The following is a 15,021-nucleotide window of genomic DNA, read 5'->3' on the forward strand; positions in this document are numbered from 1 at the left end:
CGTCATATGCCAGAATTCAGGGCAGAGGACATAGTAATATACTTGAAAGAAGATGCATAGAAATCAGTTGAAGCAACACTTACTAAGACTTTCCGTTCAAACAAATTATAACTATATTATCATAAATCACCTTAATATAACGTAACAAAACCAACTACTTTTAACATCTACTTGATTCACTAAATTTCAATTATTTTAAGTATTATAAGGGATATTATTCACATAAACAAGGTAGTAACTTGGGACTACGTGCTTGTAAGAGTAGGCAATGTGGACTGACTTCCGTAACAGTGAGCTGCAAGAGCTTTACATCTTTAGTGTGTATCACACTACTACAGATAAAAAACGTGTCTGCTCACGATTGGACATAGTCAGTTTGTGAAAATATGAGCATTTACATTAAAACTATATTTATTACTATTATTTTCCTACAAACTATTTTAGTTAATGAAATAAAGTTTATCGCAGTAATATTAAGCAATCGAGAGTATAGTAATGTAAAATATCATTATGAATTTAATGGTACATAACGTCACTAGGGCCCAAGGTACACAGCTTCTTTAATTTTTAATAGACCTATTCACAGACTAATTCTGCTGGGTACCATAAATAAGCTTGATCCAAATCAATGTGTTAAACGTTTTTTACCATGGCCACAACTTGCAACTGCCGCTTTGCGCCGGTAGGCACACTTTGCACCCAGTTAATTACTTTGGGCCCTTGGACAGAAAAGTACTTTGGGCCCAGAGGGTGCAAAAAACTTTTCTACCCATGGGTGCAAAGCGGCTGTTGCAATAAGTGTCCATGGTAAAGAAAATTCGACAGATTGATGTGGTTCAAGCTAATTCATGGTAGATAGCAGAATTTGTCTGTAAATAGGTTCATAAAAAATTGAATAAGCAGTTTTAATCTTCGCAATTCTGATCAAAGATTCATCATCCTTATTGACCTTATTAACTCATCCTCACAGCCATTTTCCAGAAGAAGTGATACTAATTTCAATGATAACTAATTTACCAATCTGTGAAGATCTTTTCAGAATTAACCATTTCGATCTAGTCTGAAGTGTGGTTAAATATTTTGCCAAACATATTTTCCAAAAGGTTTAAAGTGCTTTAGTTGTAAGGTTACAATGTGTAAGGAGTAAAATGTCTATTACTGCTCTATCAAGTTCAGGGACGAGATACCAAGGCTTTAACATCAAAAAATCAGCAGGAGTCAAGAGATTCAAGCCATCAGGGTCATAAGAAAGACAAATTAATGGTCTAAAATTAAAACAGGCCTCCAGCCCACATAAAAAAGTAGAAAATTAAATGGAGGCCAATATTCGCTTGCCTTAAACACGTCTCGACTGAAGTTTTGTAGATTTTACTACCGCTTCCCACAACCCCAATAAAATAAGAGGCTGCAGGGGGGGCAGTAAAAGTACTAATGAGTATTTAAATGATTTATAACTTAAAATAATAAAGACTGACTACCTCTATCACAACATATGTTCTTAAACTCAGAGCTTGCCCCAACAATGGTAGTACCTTAATCACTATATATACATCAGCGCATTGACCAAGTCAGGACAAAAACCTGCGGAAAGCGGCAATGAAAGCCTCAGAGGAAAAATCTTGAACTAACTATAAATAAATGGCCCTGGTGACCAGACAAATACAAACTGCCACATAACCTTTAAGAGTACGCTTTTCATGATGCTCGGTCATACGTACCAGAAAGGATCCGGCGTAGTCCACACTAGTGCTTTAAAAGGGCGGACAAGGAACAATGCGAGACCTTAATTTATTGCTTATGGGTTAAGACTTAGTATTCAACAAGCTTCTTTTTCAGGATAGACAATGTAAATTTTTAGCCCTAACAACTTGACGTCTGCGTAAAATTTGGAGCTTGTGTCGATTGTTAGTAGCATCAATTGGACGCCTTTGTGAAGCGCAAGTCTGTAACAAAGTTTAATAAAAAAAGGAGTCAAGTTATTTTTATTAGACAAAATTATGAGATGCCTAATGTCAGAGTCTAGTAACGCCTTTCTAATATAACCACTAACTCTACGAAATCTATTGTGAAAAAAAAGCCGTAGACTACGTAAACTAGACGAATGGGAAAAAAGAAGCTGTTACCTAAAAGTAGATTTTATCTTTTTTTAACGCTTAATAATCGACTGGAAAATAAGTCTGTTAATGCTAGTAACGCAAAATATTACACGCATCGTTTATTTTTCATATAGTTAGGTACAGAGTATTAAACATTATGAAGACCCACTTGTCCACAAGAAATAGCGGCTTTTCAATTAGATGAAACATAGACGTTCATTAGAAGGGTGTTTCATGATTTAGGCTTTACTAGTTTTCGTTCTGCTGACTTAAAGCACTGATATGCAAAATAGAGGCATAAAGCTGTTATTTTTAACAAACGTTCTCCTCTTGAACATCATTTTTACACTTAGGTAGAACGATTCTGATTGATCAACAATACTTAAACTAGTGACGTCTCAAAACGTCATAACAAATTAGCCTAAAATTAAGGATATACTAAATTAAATTTATAAAGTATTTTTGGAGTGTTGAATCACAACTGCTGGTTAAGCAATTGACTAGAAAAACATCCCTAAATTCCATGTCAGTAGGATTCTGTTGAAAATGCTATTATTTACTAATATCTTATGATTAAATCATGCCATTCAGCAAGTGGTGTGTTTTTGTGGTCCCTTAAACATACGAAATTAAATTTAAATAGCTACGAAAAAATACCTGACCTACTACCACCCTGTCTAAGAGACTACATTACTTTAGCATCCATATGTCAGTGTATAAGTATTGTGGTGCCATCATCATTTAAATGATGATTGAAAATTAATTACAGAAACAAAAAGATAAATTTATATTTACTTGTTTGTAAAAGACTTAAAGTACGCATACTAAAAAAATATTATAGATAAAATATAGAAAAGTAATTACCAATGTGATGTTATACACAACAAAAAAATTTTGTTCTTCAGAAAAAATAGTATGTTTTCTTTAACGTGCACTTACAAATGTATCAGAACATTGACGATTTGCACATCAATTTATCAATAATCACTAGTTTTGCTATCAAGCTTTTCACTTAGTGTGTACTCTGGAACACTCCTTTATTAAATTCAATGTTCTTTCTCTATTCTTATAACTAGATTGACCTGCTACTCACCATAAAAACAAAAGATATGCTTAAAAAGTCTATGACTTATACAAACCATAGAGCATAACAGTATTTCACAAAGACATTCAAGTAACATTTAATTGGCCCACTCAGTGTACATGTTTTAATGTAATGTGGTGTATCCATAAAAGCAAAATAAATTCTGTCGAAAACTAGAGGGATCACAGTAAAAATAGAGAACGCTTTTGAAAGGGTAGCACAAAGGTGAGTAATAAAATATGTTGGCTCGCTTTGTCTACTCAAGCACTAATGAAGCTATTTTCACCACCGTTGCTCCTGCCACCTGTCACATATGTCACTAAGACTATCTGAAAAGTGTCTTCCACGACTAGTTAGCTTGTTATGTTAATTTTAATACTGGGATGCTTAAGTGGATCATTGGGTGCCCTTACAAAAAATTTGCTTTTTAATGGTAATAATTTTCTAACGAAAGTAACACGAGGAACCACCATTGACTCTAGTTTTTTGGTAGTCTTAAGAGATTTGTTATTGTGCTAAGACAATTATTTTTTATATCTTTTTAACAACTGAAATCGGGTTCGAAGATATATTCCATCAAGTATAAGTTTTATTGACCTTTCAACATGCTTTTTTTTAAAGCGAACTTAAGATGGTGGTCGTACCTAGAGTAATATGCATTTTCTTCCTTTTTTTAAACTTTATTCCCCTCTAAATGCCTTTCATCTTCAGTTGGCTAATGCATCAGCTGGTTAATGCTTTATGGTTTAAATGTTGTCAGAAGGCTTACTACACAATTTTTCGTTGGAAGTTAAACTAGTTAAATTGAATCCACAGTAAAAAATCCTTTTTTTTCATGCTTTGATTTGCAAGCTTTGGTTCTGGGTTCTTTTCCACTATCATGAAAAGTTGAACGCTCTGGAACATGGTTTGGCACGATGATTTGTGATTTTTTTAACTTACTTGATTAGTCAACTCAAAAAAAATTAATGTCCTGATGGCTGATACCATTTAATGTTAAACTTTTTATCTTAAAAATGTACCTCTTACAACCAATATGTTTATTTAAAAATTGTATATGGAAAACGTAGGCACACTAAATAAAAATGAGGTCATCAACGTATATAAATTCTTATCAAGAATTTGTTTATAATACAGCTCAATATCATACCACGAGAAAAATTGGAATCTTTCATTCGGTTAACGTAAAAAGCAAAATTATTATCACAATATATGCATGCAAAATTAATGTATTTAAATAGGTAAGAAATTTTTAACGAGTTTAGTCTGTAACGAAAATATCTATTATTATGCTAGTTCACACAGATTTTGGTAAGACATTCGTTAAATAAACTTAGTTTACTAAAAATAAAATCGTTTACAGCCCAAATACTGTAAGCACTTATTACTGCATTAGACATTCTATTAATTCTTCAGAAATCACTGCTCCTGTTTTTTATCATTTTCACTTAGATCAAACTTATAACAAAAACACTTTATATCAAATTAACCAACAGACAACTATCTAGAATTTAAATTAATTACTTTTATTTGGATTTGATCACCCAGTATCTTATATTTTACCAGTACTCATATTTTTATTTTTATTTGTACAATGCTTTAGGGAAAATGATAGGTCTGTAGCGTTAACAGTAAGAATTCTTTTATTTTCTTACGTTTTACGATGTAATGATGTATATTGATGGACAAACGCATTTTCTGCTGTATTTTTCACCTTATCATGTAACTAAAAACAAGACAAATTCTTGTAGATAATGATAAGTTAAGAACATAATGATGGACATGTGAAACTAATTATAACTTTATTAAACAAAGGTCAATAAGAATTGATTTTTAGCCATCCAACAGTTGTATGTATTGGATAATCGTTCATACCTGACTGCAGAAGTCGATGGATTGATCGAACAAACAAATAAGCAAATAAAGAAATAACTTAAAGTCAGAGATGTATTAATGTTTATTTATCATTTTTTCTCACTTATTTTTCTTTTTGCTAACCTATTTAAGTAACTAATAGTTACTTATTTAATATACTACAATAGTAACTCAGATAGCTAGTTTTAAGTCGTTCTACAACAAAAAAGGTTTATGAAAAACTTTCGATTCTTTTGAAACTATATCAACTCGGGTTACTTGTACATATGTTTCAATTCAATAATAATTTTTCTAAATGAGTACTACATTGTTATTTAGTTTTTCAACATAATTAGACCAAAAATTATCGTTGTTGCTGTTGTTTCTGTTGTAATTGTGAGGTTTGTTGGGTTTTTTGTAAGATTATAATATTGATATTTTACTTACTGTTTTAGAAAATGTTGGTAAGTTAAAGCTTTTTTTTTGTCAATTCCTTACTACACTTATAATAAATAAATAAAACCTTTAATGAGACAAGAAAATGGCTCTTTCTGCTTGAGTATAAACTATGTTTTACTTCAGGAATATTGAGAAATTTTGAAATGAGCTAAGGCTTATCGCTTAGAAGACCAGTTTCGAATAATTGTACGGTTACTTTTTATTATTTTTGTATCCAAGGAAACGGTACAGTTATATAAGCAAATCAATGAAATACAAGCAATTTAACTGAAAATAGAGAATAAAGAAATACATTGCTTGTGTTTTTTTAAACTTCCATAACTCTAAGTTCGAGTCAGTATGCTTTCTCTAAGCTTGTTACTTTAAAGTTTTCTGTACAAGAAGTTGTTGTGTGAAGGTTAGTGAGAATTTATTTTAAAGCAGAACGTTATTCCTGGATAAAATTTTTAGCTAACCGTTTTTAAGTGTTGTGGTGTCCTTAACTTTTTCTGCTTCGTGGTTTGTTAGTATATATCAGTGCCCTGCGGTGAATTTGGAAATTCAAAGTAATCAGTGATTCGTTGGGGGCGAAATGTGAGAAAATAAATAAATACAAGTAAAGTGTATTCAAATTTTCTTGCGTTGATTTATTAATGCACAACGTTTCGCTGACAATATGCGTCAGCCTCATCTGGCGCAGGTACGCGAGAGTTCGTAAGTATGGTTGACTTACTCGTCACCTGTCGTGCTATCGACTGATAATGTCAGCCATGTCGTTGTCAGTCAATAGCACGACAGGTGACGAGTAAGTCAACCATACTTACGAACTCTCGCGTACCTGCGCCAGATGAGGCTGACGCATATTGTCAGCGGAACGTTGTGCATTAATAAATCAACGCAAGAAAATTTAAATACACTTTACTTGCATTTATTTATTTTCTCACATTTCGCCCCCAACGGATCACTGATTACTTTGAATTTCCTTTTTTCTGCTACTTTTGTGTAAAAATTTAGATTAATAATTATAATTCGGTGGGCTTTATCTAAATATCTTATTTAAATGTAAGGGCTGTTCTAAATAAAACTTTAAGTGATTGGTATTTTTTTATTAAATTTAGTCAGTCCTTGCGCGTGACATATAACTGTTTACAAATTTTAAAAGTTATTTTAAAAAGTTAATTTTAAAAAAATTTAGAAATTTTCAACCTCTTCCAATGGTATGTAATTATACTTTTAGTTTTCTAGTTAAAAGTCTGAATTGTAATATTGCAAAGCTTCAACTAATCAATAATCTGCAGTTGAGACACCTTCTGCTGTGAAACTACTAACTTAGATAATTTTTTCAACATCTTATGTATCTAATAATTTTTACTGTTAGAGTAAACTTTTAAAGACGATATCTAAGGTAAATGCTCATCCCTCAAAATTCTTCTCAACAGCTTGGACCTAAAAAATAATTTTATGTCCTTTGACATATAATCAAGATGCTATCCTCATCATTTACCATTACTTGAAAATCATTCTTAATAGCACAATAACATACATCTGGGAATCATTCTTTACAGCCCAATTATAAAAAATAATTTTTAAGTTCTATATCCAAGACGTTCTTACTTGGACATTATTTTTAATAGTGTACATCAAAGAAAAAGTTAACTTTATAGACACTTTACAGACACTATATGTGTGTGTATGTATACAAATACTAATAAAAAGTACTTTTAGCCCAGATGCTAAAAAACTAAATTGTAAGAGTAATCTTCTAGATTTTATCTGCAGTATGCACAGAATGATCACGAGTATACCTACCCTAATAAATTTATTTTCTTCATCATCAGTTGGCACGAAATAATCCAACCTTGGTAGTACTGTATTTGTTAGAGCTTATATACAAGATCTTGATATTCATTATTTTTAAAGTCCATCATGTTCACTTGCAATAGTAACCCTCGCTGCAAGCTCAATATTTATTATTACTATGCTGGAGGATACTTCAAACGTTAACGCTATTTTTATTATGGGTTGTAAGCTATCAGTTTCAATCCTTACAGGTTTAAAACATTTTATAATTTTTTGATTTTTTTTTAAACTTTTAGGAATTTAAAAAGCTTTAGTATACATATTAGACTATAGAATATTCAATAGTACTTAAAAAGCAGAAACCGGCGTGTAGAGCAGCTTTTTCTGAGTCGAAGACTTCCATGGCATAATTGGTAACGAAATTTTCCTGTAAGAAAAAAGTTCTAGATTAAAGTCCTGGTCAAGGTGGCACTTTTTTTAACTGCTATGTATGACAATTTTCTACAAACGGTAGTTTCAACTGAAAAAGTCGAGTTGCCTCAGAAATATCGTATTGGATGGGAAATGTCAATAAATTCAATTACTCGCATTTATTACTTACCCATCGATAAATTGGAGTAAGTTCTAATATTCTTACATACCAAATAATGATTATGATGATAATAAAAATAATGAATACTTATATTAAAAATAATTAACTGACAAACTAAAGCGGCTATCAGGCTGTACTTAAGACGCATTTAAGTAACAATTGTGTAGCGGTACACCGGCCGCATTTGGGTGGCATGCAAGCAGCTGCACTTGAAAGGCGCGACATTGACAGCCCTTGGGTGGTTCTTAAGCAGTACTTAAGTAGCGGCCACTTGGGTGGTACTTACGTAGCATTTGAACAGCGGCACTTGGATGATACTTAAGCGGTACTTTAACAGCCCCTGGACTGTACTTAAGAAGCATTGAGGTCGCGGCACTTTATTGGTTCTTGAGGGTACAATGGTGGCGCGTAGGTGGCATTTGAGCAGCAGTACTTAGGTGGTAATTGGGCGGTATTTAAACAGTGGCACTTCGGTAGCACTGAGGTGCCTTTTAACCAGCGGTACTGGGGCGGTACTTGAGCAGTATTTTGGCCGCACTGCATAAGTGCCACCGAACTACCTTTTAATTACCACCCAGGAACTGCTAAAGTACTGCGGTCTAAATTCTGCCTAAGTATCACCAAAGTACTGCTTAAGTATCGCCCTAATGCAGCTGCTTAAATAGTACTTAAGTGCCACCAAAGTGCTACGAACGTGCCGCTCAAGTGCCCCTGATCAAATGCTGCCTTAAGACCGCCCAAGTGCCCACGAAGTACTGCTTAAGTACCGCTCAAGTACCTTTTTTTAAATGCCACCTAAATACTGTCTAAGTGCCGTTGAAATATTGCTCAAGTTCTGCTCAGGGGCTGTTAAAGTACCGCTCAAGTATCATCTAAGTGCCACTGTTTAAATGATACGTAAATAACACCCAAGTGCCACTGCATAAGTGCCACCCAAGTATCGCCGAAGTACTGCTACTTAAGTTCTGCTCAAAAACCACCCACTTGCCGTCAATAACCCACCTTCAAAGTACAGCTGCTTCCATGCCGCCTAAATGCGGCCAATGTACTACTGCACAAGTGTCATTTAAGTGCGTCTTAAGTACAGACTGATAGCTGCTCAAGTTTATCAATTAATTATTTTTTGTACAAGTTTTTGTTATTTGTATTATTACTTTTTATTATTTTATTTTTACAACTCATAATATATTTACTATCATATTTATGATCATCATCATTATCATTATTAACAATTTTATTTTATATGATGCTTATAGTAAAAATGATCTGACAAACATATCTTGGCTCAACTAAATAACTTTTTCGTTCAGTTATTTATCCATTTTACGTTTCTGATAGTTAGCCTTTGACCTCCTTTTAATAACTTTACAGCTAAACGTTTCTACTAATTTCATCATATCTGAATGCCATCTCTCACCTACTGATTATCCCTTCAAAATTTGTTTACCGACCTTCAGGTTCGTTGCTATGTTGCCGCGATCGATGACAACTCACTTTATAGCAGCCCACGTCATTGAAATTTTCGTTTGAAACACGCTGAAATTGAGCACTTTTGTAATTTCATTTACCTAACAAATAATTGTCAAAAATTTATCCTGTAAGTGGATTTTGACTCAGAAAAAGCTGCTCTACACGCCAGTTCCCACTCCCCAAGTACTTTCGAATATCCCGGTATATGACATAAACAATAGTATAAAAACTAGACGTATGAAATACTCTATTATGCTACTAAAATATGTTAAAAATTTTTTTTTGTTTTTTTAACTTATTTCTTAAAAAACCCACAAGTAGTATTAAAAAGTGTATTTATTGTGTAAGAAAAAAGTTAGAAATTCTATACACCACCTCATTTAAACGTTTAAAGTACGTTTTGAAGTATGAAAAATTTGTGTGTTATCTTTCGACCTTTACTTTGTGAAAAGAGATGATTCCTAAGCGATCGTTAAATAATGGAATTAATTACGATTTTTTAATATTTTAAGTTGGTACACTGTGAAAAAAATCCCTTAAAGACTTTTATGAGTGGTTAATGAACTTTTTTGACTTATCTATAAGGTGTGCTTGGTGCAACCTTTTTTAGGGTGCAGTTATACGTCGTAGAAATAGCCAGTAGAACGTCACAACGTTTGAAAGAAAAGCTATCTCTTCATCGGTTTTATTTGTTACGCCATTTTGTTTTCCCTCAGTGAGAAGTGAGCATCATGAACATAGAACGTAACAAAGCGAAGCGTAACGGCGCACAGTGGGCAAAAACGGGTTTTTTCGTTCCAAAATCGTAGAACTTGCGAACGGAAATAGATAGATTGATAATTTTTTTTGGATGTTGTAGTTCACTTAATGCAGAATATAGGAAAATCATAGAAGAGTATAACATACATTGTTCTTACCTCAAAAAAAATTCCGATTCTTGGTTATTTTCCAGAACAATCAAGAAACAGGCTCAAAAAAAAAATGACAACTGAAAAACATCTAAAAGTAAATACATTGATGCCATTATACCCGAATATTAATTTTAAACTGATTTTATTTCTTATACTGACTCAACATAACCTCAATACACGCATGAAATGAAAATATGCTACTTTGTTTAAAAAATCATTGTAAATCGTCCTAAAAAAATTAACCTATGAATTATTTTTCCAGATACAAACATAAATCCCAGAACAAACCACTGTAGAACCGGAATTTATATTATTTTTCTATTTTATAACCTCAAAAATTATTAAAACTTATGTTAAGAAAAAAAGGAAATTTTCTTCTATATTTAAAAATATTGCCTTACTGTAAAAGAATTTTTGTTAAACAATACCTATTTATGCAGCAAAGAAGAGAGCTATATCTACAACAATAGTGAAAGTGACGTTGATGAATTCAAATCATTTAACGAGTGTGATGAGAGTGATGATGAAATGTGTATATAATAAAAACGCTGGATAATTAGATAATCAAAAACCTGTTTTTTAATAATTTTTGAGCTTATAAATCAGGAAAATAATATAAATTCCGATTCTACAGTGGTTTGTTCTGGAATTTATGTTTGTATCTGGAAAAATAAATTATATGTTAATTTTTTTAGGACGATTTACAATGATTTTTTAAACAAAGTAGCATATTTTCATTCTATGCATGTATTGAGGTTATGTTGAGTCAGTATAAGAAATAAAATCAGTATAAAATTAATATTCGGATATAACGGCATCAATATATTTACTTTTACATGTTTTTCGGTTATTACTTTTTTTTTGAGCCTGTTTCCTTATTTTTCTGGAAATAAATCAAGAATTAGACTTTTTTTTTAAATTAGAACAATGTATGTTATACTCCCCTATAATTTTCCTATATTCTGCATTAGGTAAACTACAACATACAAAAAGAATTATCAATCTATCTATTTCCGTTCGCGAGTTCTTCGATTTTGAAACGAAAAAACCCGTTTTTGCCCACTGTGCGGCAAAAACTGACTGAATAATAATATATTTTTCTTTGTTGATTATTATTAACATTCTCAAATGTTTGATCATCATTACTGCTGTGATAGTTATGTTTCTATCGTAATGTTTTTGTACGAGGCGTATGCGTGAGCACACACTAGGCTCGGATAGGGTGATTGGGAAGACACAATAAAACACAATAAAATTAAACAGCATAAAAATAACAACTTTTAATGTCACTCACAAGCCAAGAAAACACAGTTAATATACACAAAAATTGTAAAAGTCAAATTTATACCAGAGAAAACAAATAATGTCTATAGTCTTAAAGCAACGAACTATTGAAATATATAAAGGTGAAGAATGTAGAAAGAAAAGAGTCAAGTTGAATAACACGATATGTAAACACGCACTGGCCTTGAGCTCGCAAAAGATTTTGAAAGTTACTCGAAATAAATGTGAAACTGAAAGCACTGATAGAGTATAACTAATTGAAATATTGAATAACTATAAACCACTGTCTGTAAAAAATGCACAATTACTGTCTGTAAAAATACACAAGAGTTTCACTGAGTCTTGCTGTTGATAATCACTGGTAGTTCGATGAGATTAACTATTTGAGCTGGTCTGCAAATTATGCAATGAGCAACTTAAACAAAGCACTAAGTGCACTGCACTGCACAACTGAGTTTTGTCCACTGTATAGCGAGAGTTAATCAGAAGATTTACACTAGCATTTAAGGTGATGTATGCACCTTTGAATGCTAGAGTTTGGCAACGTAACTTAAGAGAGTCTTTCTTCGACGAGAGCTGAGTATAATCTGGCGCTTACAGTATACAAAGCTTGCCGCATGAATACGCACACATACACCTGCAGCGCGCCAAGTCAACCAAGCGCACACGCACAGAGCGTTGAGCCGCCAGAGACAACAAATGTACACAATGTACACAAAAGCCGGGCCTACTGTCGGTCGCTCTCATTTCCAACAGTTTTATAGGTAGGAATTTATAATTTACATCGAATGCATAACATCAAATGTTTGCTACTAGAAAGTACATATATAATATTTATACCCTTACTGGATGCTGTTATGACCAGGCCTATTTGTTCCACTCTATGGGCACGATGCACACTTTCCATAGCGAAACACGCAATGGCATCATAAAAAAACGGGTAGTGAGGAAACATTGTTTCTGACGCTGTAGCGTTCTGATGTCGATTTTCTCCCTATGTTAATGCAGTCTAACATTTGTTTTTATTTTAACAATCTGTTTTATATGAATTAAAAAATTTGTCTCCAAACTTGCAGGCAGTGCAGGCAGCTAAAAAGCTGGCAGAAGACTCATACAGTTATTTTTTAACAAGTTTTTGATAACATATTATGGAATTATGGATTATAAATTTCTATAAGACTGATGTTTTAATATTTAATTTATTTTTATCATTAGTTCTTTTCTAATTTTTAAACTATACACTAGTTCTAAAGTGTAACTCTATCAAATTAAAGTGACCTAATACATTGACATGGACTTTAATGTGATATATCATCTGATATTTTTTGAGAAAGTCACATTGGTCTCATTCATCACTTTGTGACAGTAGTTTAATTATGTATATCTATAGCGTTTTACTTGTAAAGATTTATAAGATTTAAAGTGTATCATTATTATAAGACTGCTTTAAGTCGAGCTCTATTTTTTAAGGCTTTTAGTATGAGCATTACAAGATAATTAAATCTTCTTCGTTATTACAAGCAACAGTACTACCATAAGAACTGTTGCAATATTTTGATTTGTGTAATATTTAAATGAGTTTGATAATGTTTTTTATAGACATGTGACGATGTTACACAAATCTGTTACGTAACTTACATTGGACGTTTATGTATTAATCATATTCTAACTAGATTTTTAACAACCATACATTACATTTTCAGACGAGCAACGATCTCAATATCACCATTCCATTTATCTTCCTGGAAAATGGACTAAGGAGAAGCTTATTATGATATTGAGTTGTAACAAGCAGTATAAAAGAAAACAAGTTGTTGCATTATATTTTATAAGAGTAATAACATCAACAAAAAAAAATCTCTCACCACACTTTATTATAACATACGTATTACTCCGATAATATTGTGTGACCCTGGCATAAATAGAAGCAGTTATTTTGTTGCTAGCTACCAAAGTAGGATATTTAATCTCATTCTTCATTAAAAAATAAGAACACGTAGTCTGCATTTTTTCTACTCTTATTTTGAGCTAAGGTAACACCAGACATATTAATGAGTATGTTCTAGAGTTCACCAACATATATGTATTTATGTATGTATGAACTTTTTTTCATGAGTCAACTTACCTTGAAATAGATTATAACAGCTGCTGTAAAAACCCCAGTACTTTGAAGTAAGTCACCAATTACATGAACAAATGCAGCTCTAACATTTATATTTTTATTTTTCGAAAACGATTGTAAATTTTCCTTAGATTCCAGATAATATCGTATGTTGCCTTTTTCACTGTCAAATATTATTTGAGAGTTATCATCCAACTTTTGATTACTGTGTGTATCGGTATAACCTGGTCCACTGGGTCCATGTTGGTGAAGTGTTAGGCCCATTCTAAAGTACAAAATACTGTATCAAATGAAAAAGATTGTGACTATAAATAATGTAACGTAAATGACGTCCATAATTATTTTATTAAACCAGTAGCCTATATTTAGTTTGTTACAATTGTTTGTAATGGTAATTATGTGTAGTGAATGTCAACTATGACAAATCATATTATGCATGTAATGTAGTTAAATGTTTACACCAGTGAAAATAGAGTATTTAGTAACCATATTTGCTAACGTTTACTTAATGACAGCCTTGTTACATGAATATTCTAAAATATTGACTGACTATTAATAAGTGAGGCATAAAGTCTCACTTCAAGTAAAAAAGTCAAAGTTTTGGTGAGGGTAAGAAATTAATTGTGTTTATGGGGTATCAGAGAATAAAAAGTGTGTTTCTAAACGTCTTTTAATCTTACATTTTAACAGACCTTTAAATAACCATCGCGAGTTTTACAAATTGTTAACCACCCATATTAACGGCCGTGTATAAACTATACATCTCGCTCCACACATGTTTCTTGCTGGCCAAAAGACTCGCAGCTTTTTTTTTCTTTGACTTCTATCGGTTATATTTGGGTATTGAATTCTCCCCATGCTGCTTGTTGTCTGCACATCACTAATGAAAGTAGCAACTATGGACTAAGTATATGAGAATACCTAAAAAATTATCATGTTTCATCTCCGATTTTTGAATGAAGAATTATTTGGGACACATCCTCCAAATAAAGCTCATACTCATTGCAATATAGTTTACTAGAAGAGAAAAATCATAACCGTTGGTTTCAGTAGAGATAACATCGTTTTTTCGTGTATGCCACGATCAAAATATGGATGTATAAGAATAGGAATCTAGCAAGCTCAGCTCAAAAGACGCCAGGGAGCAAAGACTCCAGCAAATAAGGTTAGAGAACATGATTTTAACCTACTACTCATTGCTGACTACGTGCCAAAATATTATTCAGCCTACATGCTTTCCATCTAAACTGAAATATTGTTTCAAGTAATTGGTGGTACAGTCAAACGATTCAAAAACATTTGTTATTGATCATTTTAAAACTCCACAAATGTTTTTTTAGAAAACATATGAATTTAAATTTCAAACTGCC

At 32.3% G+C, this 15,021-nt stretch overlaps 1 protein-coding gene across 1 annotated transcript in view; it reads right to left on the reverse strand.

The window, feature by feature from the left end:
* Positions 1-15,021, reverse strand: part of LOC106639265 (proton-coupled zinc antiporter SLC30A2) — a 700,309-nt gene that overhangs the window by 237,852 nt on the left and 447,436 nt on the right. The window contains exon 6 of the mRNA XM_089592401.1: positions 13,655-13,916. Within this exon, the coding sequence (XP_089448527.1) occupies positions 13,655-13,916 (262 nt within the window). The remainder of the gene's footprint in view (positions 1-13,654; positions 13,917-15,021) is intronic.

Source organism: Copidosoma floridanum, unplaced genomic scaffold (genome assembly GCF_036245765.1).
Source record: "Copidosoma floridanum isolate Cflo_tuat_1 unplaced genomic scaffold, Cflo_Japanese_pri ptg000016l, whole genome shotgun sequence".
In the NCBI taxonomy this organism is placed as follows: domain Eukaryota; kingdom Metazoa; phylum Arthropoda; class Insecta; order Hymenoptera; family Encyrtidae; genus Copidosoma; species Copidosoma floridanum.